The following is a 22,228-nucleotide window of genomic DNA, read 5'->3' as shown; positions in this document are numbered from 1 at the left end:
TATTTAACAAAAAAACAACAAAGTATTCATTATACAATGTACGTACCTCTAATATCGAAATATAAGTCATAATGGGATTGGCAATCGGTGCAGCCACAGAAACATCAGGCCGCTGTCACAATATCTATAATAACAGGTTTAGAGAAAACCAAAAATCAAATGTGTAAATGAGATATAATATTGTATATCCATGTTATACTAACTGGAATAATCACAGAAGGTGTCGACAGAGAAGTCATGTGAAGTGATCCATCATCACTGACATCCTGTATTAGTAATAGCAAATATTATTAATTAATCGAAGAGTTATATTTATCGGGATTAATAGATGTACAATCAAAGAATTCGGATATAACATTTATTTCAAAAGGTCGTTACAATTACCTGAACCCTCGTAGAAGGTGTCATCGAAAAGACCTCATGCAATGATATATAATCGTCGATATCAAGAGTCAATATCTGATCTTCTTGGAATGGTCTCTCATCAAATAACTGACGTTGTAATAATTTTAACAAATTAAAAGTTATTTCAAAAGTAACATTCTTAAAATACTCGAAACAGTTAGCACTCACATCGACAATAGGTGGAGACGGGAATGTCAGAGCCCCTATCGATAGTCTGTCACCATTGTCCCGAGAAGACTGTAATAGCATGTACAATTATTATAAGGTTTATATGATTTCGTATATAAACAGAATAAATATCTTGTAAAATATTAACTTTTTACCTGTCCGACAATATCTGTATGGTTATGAGATCGTCTGGCCTCCGTACGAGTCGTCGTATCCATAATATAACTCAGTTTATCCTTCATAAGAGTCATCCTACCCTCAATGTGACTAAACCTATCCTCCATCTTAGCTTCTAACCCAATAAGTCGAGCTAAGATAAGATTTTCCCATCGAGCTAATGTAGCATCGAAGTGATGAATGGAGAAATCTGGTACAGTGACAGAAGGATCATCTGATATCTGCTCAGTGGTAGGGGGCATAGTCACGGGATCCGGTGATATGTGCTCAGTGGTAGAAGGCCTAGGCACGGGATCCGATGATATAAGCTTCTCGACAGGGTCCCTAATTGGGCATGTGGGAGGGGGCTGAATATGAGCATCAATAGTAAGAGAAGCAACGATAAGAGAACTAATGTCACGAGGACTCGATAATGCATCTCCTGACGCCGAAGAAGATCGACTATCCGACACCCCTGTATATCGGACGATATCCTCATACCACTCCGTATATCTCTCAATCGAAGATAAATCTAATGGAAAATTAACATCATCCTACAAAATATTTATTTCAGTATTCATTATTGTTATATCCAAAGTATATGTTAATGTTTAATAAATTAATACTTATTGTATCTCCATTGAAGATAGTTGAGATAGAATTCTATCCCGGAATGTCTTTCGTGTGTCATCTCAACATCCAGGCGACTTCTACAATCGGTGACATATCTACCCATCGATATAACGAGTCCAACGTCTCATATATCCAAAACTATAATATCAACATAAATCGGTTATTGTATATATTTATAATCATCTTAAACTAATTTAATTTTAAAAACAAATTAAATTATTTTGAATTAATAAATATCATAATTACCTGAAATGCTAGTGAAAATCTCATGATCTCGTACTACTTAAGCTGGTTTTCTTTTTTCTTTTTCGAGTCAAAATCTATAGAAATTCGGGAGATATTATCGCATATAGAGTAATATGTCATCTGTCACACTCGTACTCCCCACGAGTATGCATTAAACCCATTAAGATGATCAGCTAATTGTAATATCTTCTGGGAAATTGTTTTCCTCAAATCACTCTCTAACAACCCCATATAAAGATAAAACAACCGTGTTAACTTCACTACATCAGTGTTATCCTCCCCTCACGGTCTCTGCTGGAAAACACGACTCAGATCAACATATGTAATTGATTTACATCTGTGAAAATATGTCTAGAGGATCCGATCAGTGGCCTTCAATGGAATATAGAGGTCGATATCTATCAGATGACTGAATCGAAGGCCTGTCATAATAGTAAACTCATACGCATTGAATTGACATCCACATCATTAACCCGAAACCATAACTCCTCTCCTGAGGTCACCTTATTTATCGCTCGAAGGATGAAGGAATGCATTAGAACCCCACTAAATCGACTATCCTTCAAGTCTAGGAAGTGTCCAAAACAGGTACGTCGAAACATTTGTAATTACCTCTCTGTCAATAATTTTTTGATCACGACTCCCACATCTCTATATCCACGTGTAGTAACTTGAGTTTTGAAGTGTTTTTCGAGAGGAAATCGCAGTTCATCTCTGCTTTTGTCCCTTTTTCTCTTTTGTACAACTCCCTGTATGAAAATTAAATTACAACTATATTAAATTTATATAAATTGTAGGGAATAAATTATTCATTTCTATACATAGAGGCCTTATTCGAAAAAACAGATATCAAATTCGAATTCTACGCATTAAAAAACTTTAAGATGGATAAATTTCAATTTGATCCCATATGAAAAATATCAAAAAAGCCCTAAAATTTAATATAGTCGCATTTTGCCCCCTGATTCCAACCACACTGATCGAATGGCAGATAACCTTGGAAAATCACGTTTTGCACCCACCATGCGAATTCGTGCGTCAACCGCACGAATTCGGTGGGTTGACTACAATTTCACGTGTCAACGAGTTTTTCCAATTTATACTCTACCACACCATACGATGAAAAAACGCATTTTCACCCCCAACCACACGATACCGTGTAGTCCACGAACTTTGAAAAGTGCAAAACGCCACCCCGTCTTCGACAATTCTCACCACACGAATTTGTGTGGTCACTGTGCCATTCACATGGTGACTACCGAATTCGTGTGGCCACATTTCACCTTCCAAACTTCGTTTTTCAAACTCCATTTCAACAACAATCAACTCTACATCTAATCTAACATAAAAGCTCTAACATAATTCAGCAAACAATCAAGCATTTTCTTCCAAAATTTCAAATCTAAACCCTAATGCTAAACACCCAAATTTTACATCAAATCGCTTAAATCATGAAACGAAATGCATAAAGAGATGACAAGGGTTGTTTTACTAACCTTTTTGTCTATCATCGTTGTCTAAAATGTCAGAAAAATCGCCGAATGAAATCGGAGTTGTCGAGTATGCAAAACGTGTATTCAAAATTTCTATTTTTGTGTGTTCGACAGTGGTGCGCGTGGTTGTGGAAGATTTTGAGTAGAGGGGCATTTTCGTCTCTTCAAAATTTTGGGGCATTTTCATTTAATGTTTAAGATTTAGGGGTAATTTTGCTTTGCCCCCTAATCTTTGAGGCAATTATTTTAATTTCCCAAAAAAAAAAAAGGTCAAATGAAGGCTAGGCAAGTATTAGATTCTAGCTCACATACAATATTTAAATCTTCCTATATGAGATTTTTGGTATTTACAAACTCACTTAAAAAAAATTTAATCTTTAAAATTTGGGCTCCTTAAAGGCAATTATGTACATTGCTAACGTGGATACATAAAATATACCATATAAAATCATGAAGCCACCAAAGTTCATGCAGGAACATTTGACAGACAAGTAATCGAATCATGTATTATATTATGTATTAAAATTTTAATTTTTATATTAAGTTTCAAATAATATTATATTATATTATATGATACAATTTTAAAAAAATAAAATATAATTGATATAATATTATTTTAGAAAAAATCACAAACATCTTAAAAATTTAAGAGTTTTCATATATACTTTTATTATAAGGAAATTATAATAAATGTCCAAAACTAGAAGATGTTAAGAAAATTGTCTAAAACTCTAAGTTTTAAGCAAAAATGTCCTCAATTTGAGAAATAACCAAATTGCTGTTATATATAAACCCTACATTTCCCATAGATTTACTGTTTAAAATCAGAGAAAATTCAAATCTCTCATGGGTCTCCCACGGGTGTAACAAATTTTCGTCTTTTTTGTCAACTTTTTGTGTTTTTCGGTAACCGAAAATGATAAATAAGGATAGTACATCATCTCACTTCTTATTTGAATCAATTTGTTGTTACGATTATTAAAATTTGAGGGAGATTTTGAGGTTTGAATGTTTAGGGTTTCAATTTTGAACAATGCATAAAATGTTTTGATTCTTGGTTGTTTTGCTTGAATTTCTTGAGAAGTTTTGTATTATTGAATTTGTAGATTTGATTTGTATTGAAATTAGAGGCTGAAATGACAATTTTTGGTCGAAAAATGGGTTAAATCTACTGGCGTTGCAGTAACCTCCCACGGGGGCCCGTGGGGTAGGGGGAAATTTAGCTTTTTAAAAATTTTAGGGGGAGAGGGAAGAGGGGGAGATCCATGGGGGTCCATGGGAAATTTTATAGTAAACTGTTGGGCAGTCCAAGAAAACCGTGGGTTGGGTGGAAATTAACTTTTTTAAAACTATAGGGTCTATATGAGAAAAATTTTGAACGACCATAACTTTTGATCTAGAAAGAGTTACGGGGCTTGTAATATATCAACGCGAAACTCATTTCAAGCTCTATAACGACAAAAGCTTTGTTGGTTGCACCAAATTCGGAGGCCAAAATGGAACTGTTTTAGTGTGTATTATGCAATTTTTTTATTTTATCAAATTTAAGATTTTCGGTTTTTATGATTTTAAGCTTATTTGTGACCGGGCTAGACTTTTTTTATATGTAGTTTTCAAATTTGACATTTATAATTACAATGTGCTTTTTTAGACATGTTTTACAATGTAATTATCAAATTTTAGATTGATTTTTCGGTTTTCTCGTTCATAAGCTATTTGAACGTGTAGTTTTCGAAATTTAAATATGTTTTTTTAGATTTTCGAGTAATTTTTTTATTATTGACATTCTAGGGTATTTCAATATATCTATTCATTCTTAACATGTTATTTTCAATATAGTTTTTATGAATTGATTTTTTTAATTTGAATTCAGCATTACAAATTTCTTCATTCTGAACGAACCCGTAATAATGATATTAAGTAAAAATGAGAGCGATAGTGAGTGTTTAAATGATATAAGAAGTATATGTAATAAGAGTGAGAGTAAGAGTGAGAGTAAGAGTGAGAGGGTTTATATAGATGTGATGAAGGGTATTTTTGGTATTTTAAAAAAATTAGGGCATTTTTGTTCGAAATAGAAAAAATGGGCATTTTTCCTTAATAAAAGGATAAAATAGATATTTAATATAATTTTTCTTTATTATATTATTATTTTCTTTTAAAATGTATCAATTTGTATTAATATTATATATTATATTATAAAAATCATGTTGTATCATATAATATATTAATTGTATCATATTAATTCGATATACCTTATAATATATATTATTTTTTACTTATATCATATTATAAAACACATATCATAAAGTATTAATAACTATATTAATACCCTTATTGAAGATTGAAACAGTGCTACTAAATTTAGGGGTTGGTTTGATTTTCACTCGCTGATTGCAAAAAACGTCGGTTTAGGCGGAGAAATCGAGTGTATGATTGGAAAGTAGTATTTGATTCAGTGAAGCTAAGAAATCCAATTTAGGGTGAATGTTAGGGTTTTTATTTTTCTCGTTTATTAACAAAACCACCTCACTCTGTTCTTCAACAGAACAAGTCTATTTTTTATAGAAGTAAAATAATAATAACCCATTGGATGCCCAAAATTTGATTTTGAATCCAATTCTCAGGCAGTTCTGATTCCTTAAAAAGGTTGAAATTAGAACTTTCCATAAAGTATGCCAGATCCATAAAATTTGAAATTGGAATCAACCTGCTAAAGCCAATTTCATGCAGGAACCAAAACGTCGAGTACCCAACAATTCTGGTTCTACTCGGTTCCTTTGCTCAACCCTAGAGACTTTCAGCAAAGGTAAGCACGGGTTATATAGGATCGTTGATACTTCAATATTATCAGTGTGGGAAAAGTTCTTAGAGAGATTATTCTTAAATAATCTGTTGCTATGAGAAGTCTAAACCCATTTTTTTTTTTTAATGACCGTGAAAAGTCTAAACTTTGTCACAGCCAAAATGACTGATATTTAAGAATGCATGGATTAATAATTACTGGAGAATGGTAAAAAATTGCTTCATGCTAGCACATGTTTATGGAAATTTGACAGGCTCCTAGAGCAACAATAGACACAGTCCCGGAGCAGCAATAGATGGGGATGCATCATGAAGCTTTAAACTTATGGAGGTTTAATGATATTTTTATTGAGCATCACTTGTTCATAAAACATAATGCAGCGTATATGCATGTAAATGAACATTTTCAAGTGCAGAAACAATCAAGATGTCTGCATAAGAGAATGACTATGTATGCAAAGAGATCATATAAACACAATCGTAACAACCCAACTCGGTCACCGAACTACCCACAGTCTTGGTACATTATTCACCAACATAAAGAATTCAAGAGATAGAATACTATAATATTCAAAAATTATTACTTCAAACAAAACAAAAGATCCCAATTCCCCATCCATGATTAGTACACATTATCAGATATAATGGAAAACTTCAAAATTACACTATCCAATTGGCTTGCCTCATAGAACATATGGTTTGTATCACAGTGAGCAAGAGGAGTGTAATTGCAGCAACAGTTGCTGTGCCTTTCCAAGGATTACTGAAATACACCCTTTTCAAGGTGGCCTTGGCATGGTTCAAAGGATTATTAAACTGTGCTTTTAGCTCCTCACCAAGCCCATAGTAACAAGTGCCAGGCATAATAATTTGTAAACCAAGTTTGTTAAACATATTTGTTATCGAAGCACTGTCGCCAAAACAATTCCTAATAATTCCCTTTCCAATGAGCAAATCCACATCTTTATTTGTATCAATTAAAGCATCCATTAGAAGAACGTAACTGCATATCCGAGGATCCCGTGAGTAGTGACACTGCTCCAAAGCCATTATATTCCTAAAAAATGTTTCTGTATGTTCATTTACAATCAACACTGGTATTTGCAACTCATGTACTTGGAAGAATGGAATATTTCTCTGCCTTCGCTTTTCAAGTCTTATGTCAAGTAAGCATTCTCTTTTAATCCCCTTAAACTTTATTCCTGACTCTTGCAACTTCACTGCACAAGGTAAACCCACAACGCCCCTTGCATCCTGCACCATCGGGTAGTTATTTAATAGAGCAGTTCTTATCAAATCAGTGAAATGTATAACTACCACCTCTTGAGGCATGTGGACACCAGACATTAACTTGCTGAAATAAATGGAAGAAAGATCCATGAAGGTGGGATAATGAGGGTTTACAAAAGCTAAGTTATATAATTTCTCAAGTACGAAATATGGAAGTTGATTTTCGAGCAGTAGCAAATCCTTGCGTAAACTAAAATATGATGCCATTCTATTAAGCAAAAAATCACTTTTAAAATAATGATCACGAATGTAACATCTCCAGAAAAGCTCCATAATGAAGACAACATCATATAGAATCATCACTACAAATTCAATACTCCCCAAATTAAAGGTCTCTTCATAGCAATTGCGAATATGCTGTTCATTGTCTTTAATAAAGGTTAATATTTGGTCCCATTGCTCAATGGTTATCCGATTTAGAAATCTATCCATGTATCGTTTTTTTTGTTTCTCCATGTCAACTAACTCTTCTTTCCCATAATGAAGAGGGCCAATTGAAATTATCTCGGGAGTGTAAGCTTTTGCATTCAATATCCGAAGGCTTCTGGGCACCCGGTAAATGGAACAGCTAGGAGCAGGCTCTAATTTATGCTTTATGTTAATTAGCAACTGTCTCTCATCCTCATCTTTAATCAAACCATTTATCATCTCCAAACTCATTGTCCTAATCAATTAGTTAAGATCAACACTAGACAGATAACCATTTTTCATACATATGTCGAAATAAATAAAACAACAGTATAGACTAATTATCAGAGTCCTGACCTGAGTTCCTCGTGCACCCGAATGCCACAGCTAGCTCAAACCGTGTATCCTTCCTCTGCTTCTTTTTTACTTTCTACATTAAAATATACCCACTATAATAAATTTGGTTGATTGTTTTTACTTTAAACAGGGAAAATTAGTGAACATCACTAGCATTTACACAACCTTCCAAGAAGGAGATTATATATAGCCAGCTGATATCCACCTACTCATTTTGTAGTAAACAACTGTCATTTTTTCATTAATTATAAGCACTGTAATAACCATCAAGCCAAACGGTTGCCTATTACCATCTGACACATGAAGATCATTAGCATCAATTAAAATATACCAAATTAACCAATACAAGAATAAGCACTTTAATAGTGTTATTGAAGGCTATTTTTCTGATTAATCCATATATATCCTAGAGTTCATGTAGGCAAAATGAGCCCTTGAAAGTAGACTTCGTTAGGCAGTATTTGCCCATTTGTGGTTTTAACAAAGAAATCTCAGACCTTTTAAACTGCCAATCTTGTGGAGAAGTTTAGATAGATTTCCTAAAATCACAAACTATAAACAGTGTGCTTAAGGAGTTTGCATAGACAAAATGTCGTGCATTACATATTCAAAGAAAAATTTTATGCTGCTTATATAAATTAGCATCTTTTTTGTTCACAAAAAATACATATAATGCGGTAAATAAAAGAAAGTTTTTCTATCATTCATCAACATAAAGGTTTCAACTTTCAAAAGATACATATATTATTACGATTCTCAAATTTTAACTTCAACCAAAACAAAAAAAATATGAACACATAGCATAAACAGTTAATGAAGTTGAAGTTGCCTAACCTGGGGTCAGAGATTGAAGGTCATTTCTTCAAATTCTTCTCCCTTCTTAAGTTTGTAGGCTTCCTAGTACCTTCACCAATGTAACCTTCCAAATAACTGTTCTAAAAGACCATCTAATTCTCTGGAGAGGATCAATTGAAACCCTTCAGTTGTTTCTGCTAAACCAACATATTTCCTCCGAGAACCAGTATGTACTTTGATTACAAAAAGGTAAGAATCGCTCAATTCTTGGGGCTATTGCTAGTCCTGGTTACGGTCAACGTCAACGGGGCTGAATTACCATGCCACCCAAACTTCGATGCACTAATTCTTGCCCTTAAAAACACGAAAATCTATTTTTCTACTCATCGTCGTCAAGTTGAAAAATTCCACGCTATTAGAAGACTCTGCTCCGACGAAGAGAGTGGATTACAAAATTAAAAACTGGAAGGCTTGTTCCCACTAAGGGATAGTGGAATCTAAAATCCTCATTTTTCTAATTTTAAAAAATCTAAATAACTTTAGATAAACTAAAATTTGTTAAATTTTGTATAATTTAGAGTAAAATCATTACTTAATAATAATATTTAAAAAATAAAAATTGATATTATTTTATCTTTTTAATTTAAAAAATTAATTTTTTTTTTCAAAATTAAATTTTAAAAAGTTAAAGATTTTGAATTTTGTAAAAAAAATTTTAGTTAACGATAACCAAATTGATAACTTTTTAACATATAATATATAAGTAATAATAAAATTATTGTTGTGATCTGAAGTTCTACATCACTCCTGTGTAATTCATCGAACGTATATATAAGCAAGGGTCAGAAACCCGTAACTTATATGACGTATTTTAAAGTCATACAGGCCTAAAACCTAAAGCGAACAATATCGTTCAAACTGTTTATAACAATTATCAGATTATTACTTATCAATAGGCCTGAATATTAACTGAATCGGTTTGGTTTTGTATAATTGTAGTTGCAGGACATTTATTAGTCTTTTGATTTTTGGGATGCTGTATATTTATTGCACATATGAGCCGATTCAGTTATAGCTTAGTTAGTTTATATATATATATATATATATATATATATATATATATATATATATATATATATATATATATATAAAATTAAAAATATAAAATATTTAAAATACTCTTAGATTTTATATTTATTCAATCTGAGACTTACTCAACCAAGTGTAAAATCACCAAGCCAAAGTTGAAATATGAGATAAAAATATAAAATTTTTTGACAACTTTGACGGTGGAAAGATTGCCCAACGCTCAGACATCTAACTAACCAAATTATTTTTAAAAAATTAATTGATCAGGTGATTGGCTAACCGACCAAACACTTAACCAATCAACTTATTTTTAAAAATTAGTTGGTTAGGTGTTTAGTTGGTCGATCATGATCGATCCACCAATTCATCTGATAAATCTATCCGTTTAATCTTAAATTTTAAATTTTTTAAAGATAAAATTAAATTAAAAGATATTATATTTGTGTAATAAAAAAATATATATGTATAAAAGACCAAAAAAAAAAGTTATTTTGAATTAATATCTTAATGTCTAATTTTTCTTCTTCCTACACCCTCACTCAACTTTAAAACAGAATCTCTCTCTACCCAAATAAAATTTCTCACTCTCTCCTCCACCGTTTTTGTCCCTTCCTCTTTATCACTTTCTCTCTTCACCATTTTCTTCATTCTTTAACCTCACTTTCTCTCATACTTTTTGCCTCTTTCTTTTACACAAACAAGGGACAACAGAAATAAAAAATATTTCACTAAACTTTTGTTTACGAACAAAAGAGAAAGAGAGCTTCTGAGAAAAGAATCCAGTCGACAGAGAGTATGAGAGAATCATTTTCTCTTCATATCTCTCCCACCACTTTATCTTTTTTTCTTTGAACTTTAGTGTGGCTATGATCGATAGATTATAAATATATGTTTCTGACAAATTCAGGCTAAAAAATTGAGCGGTGAAATTCAAGTTATGAATTTGAATAATAAATTTATATTATGAACCATCACTCTGAATATTTTAACGAATTTAAATTGAATTTAAATTATCTTTAAAATTATTTAAATCGAATTTGAGTTAACTTATATTCAAACTTGATTTAATTAGAATGTTTTACAATTTATTAATCAAATAAAATAATATAAATAATTAAACATAAGTTAATAAAAAAAAATTCTTTTATACTTCCAATCAAACCCACCTGGAAGTTTCCGACTTCTTCTGAATTTTTTTTGAAAGGCTATAACGGAGCAGGAGATAAACTTTCTAACTTTGCAACTTAAGATTTTGTGTGTTTTGTAGAAAATTTCATTAGCTTTGTTTAAATATTGTATTTGAGCCAGAATCTAATATTTGTCTAGCCTTCATTCGACTTTTTTTTTTTTTCTTCCTATATGAGATTTTTGGTATTTACAAACTCACTTATAAAAAATTCAATCTTCAAAATTTGGGTTCTTTAAAGGCAATTGTGTACAAATATACAATATAAAATCACGAAGCCACCAAAGTTCACGCAGGAATTGTTGACAGTAATCAAATTGTGTGTTATATTATGTATTAAAAATTTAATTTTTATATTATATATCAAATGTTTTATTATATTATATGATACAGTTTTTAAAACAATAAAATATAATTAATATAAAATTATTTTAAAAAATATCAGAAATATTTTAAAAAATTTATGATTTTTTATATATACTTTTATTATATTATTATTTTCTTTAAAAGTGTATCAATTTATATCGATATTATATATCATATTATAAAAATTATATTATATCATATAAGTAAAAATATTATATATATTTTTTATTTATATCGTATTATAAAAAACATATAATAAGATATTGTTAACTATGTCAACAACATTGAAAATTGAAACAATGCTACTAAATTTAGGGGCTGGTTTGATTTTCACTCACTGATTGCGAAAAACGACGGTTTAGGGGGAGAAATCGAGTGTATGATTGGAAAATAGTATTTGATTCAGTAAAGCTAAGAAATCCAATTTAGGGTGAATGTTAGGGTTTTTATTTTTCTCGTTTATTAACAAATCCACCGCACTCTGTTCTTCAACAAAACAAGTTTATTTTTTATAGAAGAAAAATAATAATAATAATATAATAATCCATTGGATGCCCAAAATTTCATTTTGAATCCAATTCTCATGCAGTTTTGATTCCTTAAAAAGGTTGAAATTAGGATTTTCCATATAATGTCTGAGAAGACGATCATCTTCCCAGAGGATGACGAGTCATCTCGTCTTTGTCTGAGAAGACGATCATCTTCCTAGACCACAAAAACGAGATTATCTCATCTTTATCGTTTGGGAAGACAATTTTTCTTCCCAAACGACGTTTCTCAATGTCGGATGGGTTGGGACAGGGTTGAGATGGGCCGTCGGTGGAAGAGAAACTGTCGAGAGGGAGCGACGACCAATGATGGCACCGAAGAAAGTGAATGGGTTTGGAAATAAATCCTAGGGGGGAAATGTGATCTTTTCAAACTTGGTTTAGGGAATAAAAGTTAGTTTTTTAAATTTACGAGAGGATATGAAATCATATTTAAGTTTATTTTTAATATTAAATATAAAATTATGATTTTACCCTTACAACCATTAATTTTAATTGCTCATGGGTGGGTAAATGGTATTTCCATAGTTAATGGGGGGGAACTTTGATATTTCAACATAGTTTGGGTGGGCAATAGTCGTTTGGCCTTTTTTTTTTCTTCTTATATGAGATTTTTGGTATTTGCAAACTCACATATAAAATATTCAAATCTTTAAAATTTGGGCTCCTTAAAGGTAATTGTGTACATTGCTGACGTGCATACCATAAATATACAATAAAAAATCACGAAGCCACCAAAGTTCACGCAGGAACCGCTGACAGACAAGTAATCGAATTGTGTATTATATTATGTATTAAAATTTTAATTTTTATATTATGTTTCAAAATATATTATATTATATTATATGATACAACTTTTTAAAAAAAATATATATAATTGATATATTATCATTTTAGAAAATATCACAAACATCTTAAAAATTTAAGAGTTTCATATATACTTTTATTATGGGGAAATTATAATAAATATCCAAAATTAGAGGGTGTTAAGTGAAATTACCTAAAACTCTAAGATTTAAGCAAAAATGTCCTCAATTTGGGAAATAACCAAACTGCCTTTATATATAAACCTCACATTTCCCATGGATTTACTGTTTAAAATCAAAGAAAATTCAAATCTCCCATGGGTCTTCCACGGGCGCAACGGATTTTCATCTTTTTTGATGACTTTTCATGTTTTTCGACAACCGAAAATGACAAATAAAGATAGTACATCATCCCACTTCTTGTTTGAATCAATTTATTGTTAGGATTATTAAGATTTGAGGGAGATTTTGAGGTTTGAATGTTTAGGATTTCAATTTTGAATAATACATAAATGTTTTGATTCTTGGTTGTTTTGCTTGAATTTCTTGAGGGGTTTTGTGTTATTGGATGTGTAGATTTAATTTGTATTGAAATTAGAGGCTGAAATGACAATTTTTGGTTAAAAAATGGGTTAGATCTGTCGATGCTGCAGTAACCCCTCACGGGGGCCCATGGGGTAGGGGAAAATTAACTTTTGCAAAATTTTAGGGGGAGGGGGGAAAAGGGGAGATTCATGGGGGTCCGTGGGAAATTTTACACTAAACCATTGGGTGGAAATTAACTTTTTTAAAACTATAGGGCCTATATGAGGACAATTTTGAATGACCATAACTTTTGATCCAGGAGGAGTTACGGGGCCTGTAATATATCAACGCGAAGCTCATTTTGAGCTCTATAACGACAACCAGTTTTGCTAGTTGTGCCAAATTTGGAGGCCAAAATGAAACTATTTTAGTGTCTATTAAGTAGTTTTTTTGTTTTATCAAATTTATGATTTTTGGTTTTTATGATTTTGAGCTTGTTTGTAACTAAGCTAGACTTTTTTATATATAGTTTTTAAATTTGATATTTATAATTATGATGCTTTTTTAGACATGTTTTATGATGTTATTACGAAATTTTAGATCGATTTTTTGGTTTTCTCGTTTATAAGCTATTTGAACGTGTAATTTTCGAAATTTAGATCTGTTTTTTTAGATTTTCTAGTGATTTTTTTATTATTGACATTCTAGGGTATTTTAATATATCTATTCATTCTTAACATGTTATTTTCAATGTAATTTTCACGAATTGATTTTTTTATTCGAATTCAGAAATACGAATTTCTTCCTTTCGAACGAACCCGTAGTAATGATATTAAGTAAAAATGAGAGTGAGAGTGAGTGTTTAAGTGATATAAGAAGTGTATATAATGAGTGAGAGTAAGAGGGTTTATATAAATGTGATGAAGGGTAATTTTGGTATTTTAAAAAAAATTAGGGCATTTTTGCTTAAGAATAGGAGAAATAAGGATTTTTGCTTAATAAAGGGGTAAAATAGATATTTAATATAATTTTCCTTTATTATATTATTATTTTCTTTTAAAATATATCAATTTGTATTAGTATTATATATTATATTGTAAAAATTATGTTGCACTGTATAATATATTTATTGTATCATATTAATTTGATATACCTTATAATATCTATTATTTTTTACTTATATCATATTATAAAATACGTATCATAAAATATTGATAACTATACCAATAACCTCATTGAAAATTGAAACAGTGCTACTAAATTTAGGCGTTGGTTTAATTTTCACTCACTGATTGCCAAAAACGACGGTTTAGGGGGAGAAATCGAGTGTATGATTGGAAAGTAGTATTTGATTCAGTAAAGCTAAGGAATCCAATTTAGCGTGAATGTTAGGGTTTTTATTTTTCTCGTTTATTAACAAAACCACCTCACTCTGTTCTTCAACAAAACAAGTCTTTTTTTTATAGAAGTAAAATAATAATAACCCATTGGATGCCCGAAATTTGATTTTGAATCCAATTATCAGGCAGTTCTGATTCCTTAAAAAGGTTGAAATTAGAACCTTCCATATATCGTGCCAGATCCATAAAATTTGATATTGGAATCAACCTGCTAAAGCCAATTTCATGCAGGAACCAAAACGTCGAGTACCCAACAATTCTGGTTTTACTCGGTTCCTTTGCTCAACCCTGGAGACCTTCAGCAAAGGTAAGCACGGGTTATATAGGATCTTTGATACTTCAATATTATCGGTGTGGGAAAAGTTCTTAGAGAGATTATTCTTAAATAATCTGTTGCTATGAGAAGTCTAAACCTTTTTTTTTTTTTAATGACCGTGAAAAGTCTAAACTTTGTCACAGCCAAAATGACTGATATTTAAGAATGTATGGATTAATAATTACTGGAGAATGGTAAAAAATTGCTTCATGCTAGCACATGTTTATGGAAATTTGACAGGGTCCTAGAGCAACAATAGACACAGTCCTAGAGCAGCAATAGATGGGGTTGAATATGAAGCGTATACGCATGTAAATGAACATTTTCAAGTGCAGAAACAATCAAGATGTCTGCATAAGAGAATGACTATGTATGCAAAGAGATCATATAAACAAAATCATGAAAACCCAACTCGGTCACCGAACTACCCACAGTCTTGGTACATTATTCACCAACATAAAGAATTCAAGAGATGGAATACTATGATATTCACAAATTATAACTTCAAACAAAACAAATTATCCCAATTCCCCATCCATGATTAGTACACATTATCAGATATAATGGAAAACTTTGAAGTTCAAAATTACACTATCCAATTGGCTTGCCTCATAGAACATATGGTTTGTATCACGGTGAGCAAGAGGAGTGTAACTGCTGCAACAGTTGCTGTGCCTTTCCAAGGATTACTGAAATACACCCTTTTCAAGGTGGCCTTGGCATGGTTCAAAGGATTATTAAAATGTGCTTTTAGCTCCTCACCAAGCTCATAGTAACAAGTGCCAGGCATACTAATTTGTAAACCAAGTTTGTTAAACATATTTGTTACTGAAGCACTGTCGCCAAAACAATTGTTAATAATTCTCTTTCCAACAAGCAAATCCACATCTTTCTCAGTATCAATAAAAGTATCCATTAGATGAATGTAATTGCATATCCGAGTATCCCTTGAGTAGTGGCACTGCTCCAAAGCCATTATATTCCTAAAAAAAGTCTCTGTATGTTCATTTACTATCAACATTGGTATTTGCAACTCATGTACTTGGAAGAATGGAATATTTCTCTGCTTTCGCTTTTCCAATCTTATGTCAAGTAAGCATTCTCTTTCAATCCCCTTAAACTTTATTCCTGACTCTTGCAACTTCACTGCACAAGGTAAACCCACAATGCCCCTTGCATACTCCACCTTCGGGTAGTTATTTAATAGAGAAGTTCTTATCAAATCAGTGAAATGTATAACTACCACCTCTTGAGGCGTGTGGACATCAAACATTAACTTGCTGAAATAAATGGAAGAAAGATCCATGAAGGTGGGATAATGAGGGTTTACAAAAGCTAAGTTATATAATTTCTCAAGAACGAAGTATGGAAGTTGATTTTCGAGCAGTAGCAAATCCATGCCTAAACTACAATATGATGCCATTCTATTAAGCAAAAAATCACTTTCAAAATAAAGATCACGCCTGTAATATCTCCAGAAAAGCTCCATAATGAAGACAGCATCATATAGAATCATTCCTACAAATTCAGTACTCCCCAGATTAAAGGTCTCTTCATAGCAATTGCGAATATGTTGTTCATTGTCTTTAACAAAGGTTAATATTTGGTCCCATTGCTCAATAGTTATCCGATTTAAAAAACTTTCCATGTATCGGTTCTTTTGTTTCTCCATGTCAACTAACTCTTCTTTCCCATAATGAAGAGGGCCAATTGAAATTATCTGGGGAGTGTAAGCTTTTGCATTCAATATCCGAAGGCTTCTGGGCACCCGGTAAATGGAACAGCTAGGAGCAGGCTCTAATTTATGCTTTATGTTAATTAGCAACTGTCTCTCATCCTCATCTTTAATCAAACCACTTATCATCTCCAAACTCATTGTCCTAATCAATTAGTTAAGATCAACACTAGACAGATAACCATTTTTCATACATACGTCGAAATAAATAAAACAACAGTATAGACTAATTATCAGAGTCCTGACCTGAGTTCCTCCCGCACCCGAATGCCACAGCTAGCTCAAACTGTGTATCCTTCCTCTGCTTCTTTTTTACTTTCTACATTAAAATATACCCACTATAATAAATTTGGTTGATTGTTTTTACTTTAAACAGGGAAAATTAGTGAACATCACTAGCATTTACACAACTTTGCAAGAAGGAGATTATATATAGCCAGCTGATATCCACCGACACATTTTGTAGTAAACAACTGTCATTTTTTCATTAATTATAGGTCAATCGACTATGTCCCACCCAAGGTATGCTGAAATGTTAAGTGTCCACCATTTATCTTTGATAATATCAAACACCCACCCATGAGCAATTAAAATTAACGGAACCCTAACTCTTTGAAATTTTATCTTTTTTTGACCCCCCTAAACTTAAAAAACTAAAAGTTTTCTTCAGTCTAGGTTTTGAAAAATAGCAATTTCACCCTAGGGTTTCGTTTTGAAATCTCCGACAACATCTCCGGTTTCATTGCCGACGTCCTCTCCTTCCGACGATCTCTTTCCTCTCATTTGGAAACCCGATCGACGTTGGAAACTCCTTAGGAGACGAAGAACTTCGTCGACGAAGTTCTTCGTCTTCCCAAACGAAGACGAAACTGTCTTCTTCTCAAAGGTCTTCTTCTAGGAAGACAATTGTCTTCCTAGACGAAGACAAAGTTGTTGTCTTTATCTGGGAAGATGAAGCCCCGACGAAATTTTTCGTCTCCCAAGGCGTCTCCAACACCGATCAGGTCTCCAAATAGGAGGAAAGAGATCGTCGGAAGGAGAGGATATTTCGGGAGGGAGAGGCCGTCGGCAATGGAGCCGGAGATGTCGTCGGAGATTTCAAAATGAAACCCTAGGGTGAAACTGCCATTTTTGAAAACTTAGGTTAGGAAAAAATTTTAGTTTTTAAAGTTTAGGGAGACAAAATTAGATTATATTTTAGTTTATTTTTAATATTAAAAAGAAAATAACGATTTTACCCTCACCACCATTAATTTTAACTGCTCATGGGTGGGTGTTTAGTATTATCAAAGATAAATAGTGGAAACTTGATATTTTAGTATACCTTAGGTGGGAAATAGTCCTTTGGCCTTAATTATAAGCACTGTAATAACCTTCCAAGGGCTAGATTAGAGTCGAGCCGAGCTCGAGCTTAAGTTCGGCTCGGTTTATATATAGCTGAGTTCGAGTTCGAGTTCGAGTTTGAGCTCATGAAAGCCAAGCTCGAACTTGGTTCAAATTAAGCTCGACTTGTTTTTCATTATTAAAACAACGTTGTTTTAATATCTTTTAGTCAAAACGACGTCGTTTTATATCAAAATTTTTAATTGAAAAATTTAGCAAGCAGCTCGAGCTCGAGCTTGAACTCGACCGAGCTCATTTCGGGCTGGCTCGTTTCGGGCTAGTTCAAACTGAGCTCGAGCTTAAACGGACTCGATTCGAGTCCAGCCTTACTTCCAGCCAAATGGTTACCTATTACCAGCTGATACATGAAGATCATTAGCATCAATTAAAATATACCAAATTAACCAATACAAGAATAAGCACTTTAGTAGTGATATTGAAGGCTATTTCTGATTAATCCATATATATCCTAGAGTTCATGTAGGCAAAATGAGCCCTTGAAAATAGACTTTGTTAGGCAATATTTGCCCATTTATGGTTTTAACAAAGAAATCTCAGACCTTTTAAACTGCCAATCATGTGAAGAAGTTTAGATAGATTTCCTAAAATCACAAATCTATAAACAGTGTGCTTAAGGAGTTTACATAGACAAAATGTCGTGCATTACATATTCAAAGAAAAATTTTATGCTGCTTATATAAATTAGCATCTTTTTTGTTCACAAAAAATACATATAATGCGGTAAATAAAAGAAAGTTTTTCTCTCATTCATCAACATAAAGGTTTCAACTTTCAAAAGATACATATATTATTACGATTCTCAAATTTTAACTTCAACCAAAACAAAAAAAATATGAACACATAGCATAAACAGTTAATGAAGTTGAAGTTGCCTAACCTGGGGTCAGAGATTGAAGGTCATTTCTTCAAATTCTTCTCCATTCTTGAGTTTGTAGGCTTCCTAGTAGCTTCACCAATGTAACCTACCAAATAACTGTTCTAAAAGACCATCTAATTCTCTGGAGAGGATCAACTGAAACCCTTCAGTTGTTTCTGCTAAACCAACATATTTCCTCCGAGAACCAGTATGTACTTTGATTACAAAATGGTAAGAATCGCTCATTTCTTGGGGCTATTGCTACTCCTGGTTAGGGTCAACGGGTCTGAATAACCATGTACCACCCAAACTTCGATGCAATGACTTCTTGCCCTTAAAAACAGGAAAATCTATTTTTCTACTCATCGTCGTCAAGTTGAAAAATTCCACGCTATTAGAAGACTCTGTTCCGATGAAGAGAGTGGATTACAAAATTAAAAACTTGAAGACTTATTCCCACCCACGGTGTAGTGAAATCTCAAATTCTTATTTTTCAACTTTTAAAAACTCAAACACTCATCGATGAACCAATTAAGTAAAATCTACTAAATTTTTTAAAGTTAAAGGTAAAATCGTTATTTAATAATAATATTTAAAAAATAAAAATTGATATCATTTTACCCCTTTAATTTAAAAAATTAATAATTTTTTCTCAAAATTATATTTTGAAAAGTAATATTTCCCTCCTATCTAGAGTTTTTGAATTTTGCTGGTGAATTTTTAGTGAATGATGGCCAATCTCTCTCCCTTTTGGTGTTGTCTCTTCCTCTGGTGCTCAATATCTGATTAATGATGTCTTGATTTGATGAAATCCAGACAAAAAGTCTTCTGGATCTTTATCATCTAGAAGAAGTACTTCTTCTAGATGACGATGTCGGTCCAGATAAAGTTAGTTTTGTTTGGATGATGATGTTGGTCTAGATTAGGGATGACAATTTGAGTCTGACTTTAGGGGCCCCAACCTTAACAGGGAGGGGATTATCCTATAAAAACTAGGAAAGGGATCGAGATGGGGATGAAAAAAATCCCTGTAATCGGGGACGGGGATACATATGTCCTCACCCCACCTCACCCCCTTCCTTAAATCTAATATATTAATATAATAATTTATAATATATTTTAATTAGTTTAATATTTTTAATTACAAATTCATTAGTATTTCCTATGTAAGTTGCTTTTAAAATTGATTATTGCAGGTTAGTTTTTAAAATGTTGTTTTATATCAACATGAAGAATTAATAATGATATCAACATGAAGAGCTATTAATGAAGAGATTGATTATTGCATATTGTTAAATTTTGTGAAAACTTTATATTTGAACTAAAATAACAATAAATATTTTGTAGCTCTTGTAGCAAGTTATATTTTGAAAAAGTATTATTTATTTTATTTATTGAAATATAGGGAAGAATTAAAATTTATATTTACAGGTATGAGAAGAGGATTTTTCCCCGCGGGGATGGAGAGGGGACAGGGATGGGATTTTTCTTTACGGGAAGGGGACAGGGATTGATATCCCCTACGAGGACGGAGACAGGGATTGATATCCCCTCCTCGCCTCTCCCCATTGCCATCCCTAGTTTAGATGAATTTTCTGCACATTCACTTTCAAAACACAAGGGACAAAGTATCTTTATGTTTTTCTTCAGTATTCAATTAGGAGAATTAGGGGGATTTTGGTAGGGAATTTAATGAGTATTTTGATAATTTGTATAAATATTTTGATAATTTTTTATTATGATGATATGACAAGGATAATTATTTTCATCTGAATTATTAAAAGATTATTAGGATAATTGTGATTTTATTATAATTATTTATTATTCATTAATTTTTTTAAAACAAAAGTATACTTATTTTTAATTAATACAATAAGTAATATAAAAATATTTTTAAATAATTATATATTTTATTATTTTTAACTAAACACAATGATTGTTTATATTTACTATTTTTTATATTTAATAATCTTTTAAGTAATTTATCTTTTTAATAATATTTTTTTTTTATAAAAAAATAAATTATCCAAATGAAACATAACCTTGTCACCAAAATAAAATATACTTTTCAGTTTTTTACATTCTATTAATAAAAATAGATGTACAAATAATTTTTTTAAATTTAAAAATGAAAATTTTGTTTGGTCTAAGTTTGGGTGGGAATAGAAACGTCAAATAAGTTGGACAATCCGAAGCATAGAAAATTGCTCTGGTCTAATACTATAATAGATTAGGCCTTAGACCTAAATATAAGGCTTATGGGTTGGTTTGGTTTGGCTAGCTATAGTTTTTATAATTATTTAAAAAATTAATTAATTAATTATAATATAAAAAATATTTTTTAAAGGCCAAATGACTATTTCCCACTCAAAGTATGCTGCAATCTCAAGTTTCTATCCTTTAACTATGGAAACATCAAATATCCACCCATGACCAGTTAAATTTAACGAAACTCTAACGGTGGTAAGGGTAAAATCGTTATTTTTTCTATAATATTAAAAATAAACTAAAATAGAATCTACTTTTACCCTCTTAAACTTTAAAAACAAAAATTTTTTCCCAGCCTAAGTTTTAAAAAATCACAGTTTCACCCGAGGATTTAGTTTTGAAATCTCCGACGACATCTCCAACTTCATTGCCGACGGTCTCTCTCTCCCGAAGTATCCTCTCCTTCCAGTGATCTCTTTTATCCCATTTGGACATTCGATCGATGTCGGAGAAGATGAAGTTTTTTGTCTTCCTAGTCGTCGTTGTCATCTGGAAAGACGAGTCGTCCTCATCTGGGAAGACGATCATCTTCCCAAAGAAGACGATTTCTCTTTCTAGATGACGTCTCTCTATGTCGGATGAGTTAGGGTGGAGTTGAGGGGGGCCGTCGGTGGAAGAGAAATAGTCGAGAGGGGAAGATGGCCGGCGATGGCACCGGAGAAAGTGAAAGGGTTTGGAAATAAACCCTAGGGGGGGAAATACAATCTTTTCAAACTTAGTTTAGGAAAAAAATGTTAGTTTTTAAACTTTTAGGGGGGAAAATGAGATTAAATTTTTAGGGGTTAGGGTTTCGTTAAATTTAACCAGTCATGGTTGGGTGTTTGATATTTTTATAATTAAAAGGTGAAAATTTGAGATTACAATACCTTGGGTGGGAAATAGTGGCTTGGCCTTTTTTAAACTAAAATTAATGCACGGGCCGTTACTGTTAAGCTTGACTCCATAAATATAGGACTGAACCGCAGGTTTTATA

The 22,228-nt window shown here is 32.0% G+C and overlaps 1 protein-coding gene across 4 annotated transcripts; it reads right to left on the bottom strand.

The window, feature by feature from the left end:
* Positions 1–7,025: 7,025 nt before the first annotated feature.
* Positions 7,026–19,212, bottom strand: LOC123198799 (UPF0481 protein At3g47200-like). 4 transcript variants are annotated; one of them, XR_006498157.1, is made up of 3 exons: positions 19,009–19,212; positions 7,962–8,034; positions 7,026–7,160 (listed from the first exon to the last, which is right to left on the bottom strand). XR_006498157.1 is itself a non-coding variant. In XM_044613586.1 (3 exons), exon 3 carries the CDS (start codon positions 16,866–16,868, stop codon positions 15,579–15,581), a length of 1,290 nt encoding a protein of 429 aa, XP_044469521.1. In that variant the 5' UTR covers positions 16,869–16,896; positions 16,974–17,046; positions 19,009–19,212; the 3' UTR covers positions 15,405–15,578. The 4 variants fall into 4 exon arrangements, 2 of the variants coding, with proteins under 2 accessions (XP_044469521.1, XP_044469514.1); XR_006498156.1 differs by lacking the exon at positions 19,009–19,212 and adding an exon at positions 8,796–9,252; XM_044613586.1 differs by lacking the exons at positions 7,026–7,160; positions 7,962–8,034 and adding exons at positions 15,405–16,896; positions 16,974–17,046.
* Between the last annotated feature and the right edge of the window lie 3,016 nt (positions 19,213–22,228).

This window comes from Mangifera indica, chromosome 2 (genome assembly GCF_011075055.1).
Source record: "Mangifera indica cultivar Alphonso chromosome 2, CATAS_Mindica_2.1, whole genome shotgun sequence".
Classification (NCBI taxonomy): Eukaryota; Viridiplantae; Streptophyta; class Magnoliopsida; order Sapindales; family Anacardiaceae; genus Mangifera; species Mangifera indica.
The sequence above is the reverse complement of the archived record's forward strand: the minus strand, read 5'-3'. Positions and strand labels throughout refer to the sequence as shown.

Excerpts from the sequence above, each read along its gene's own strand:
- LOC123198799 (XM_044613586.1), bottom strand. The coding sequence starts at position 16,868 with ATGAGTTTGGAGATGATAAGTGGTTTGATTAAAGATGAGGATGAGAGA.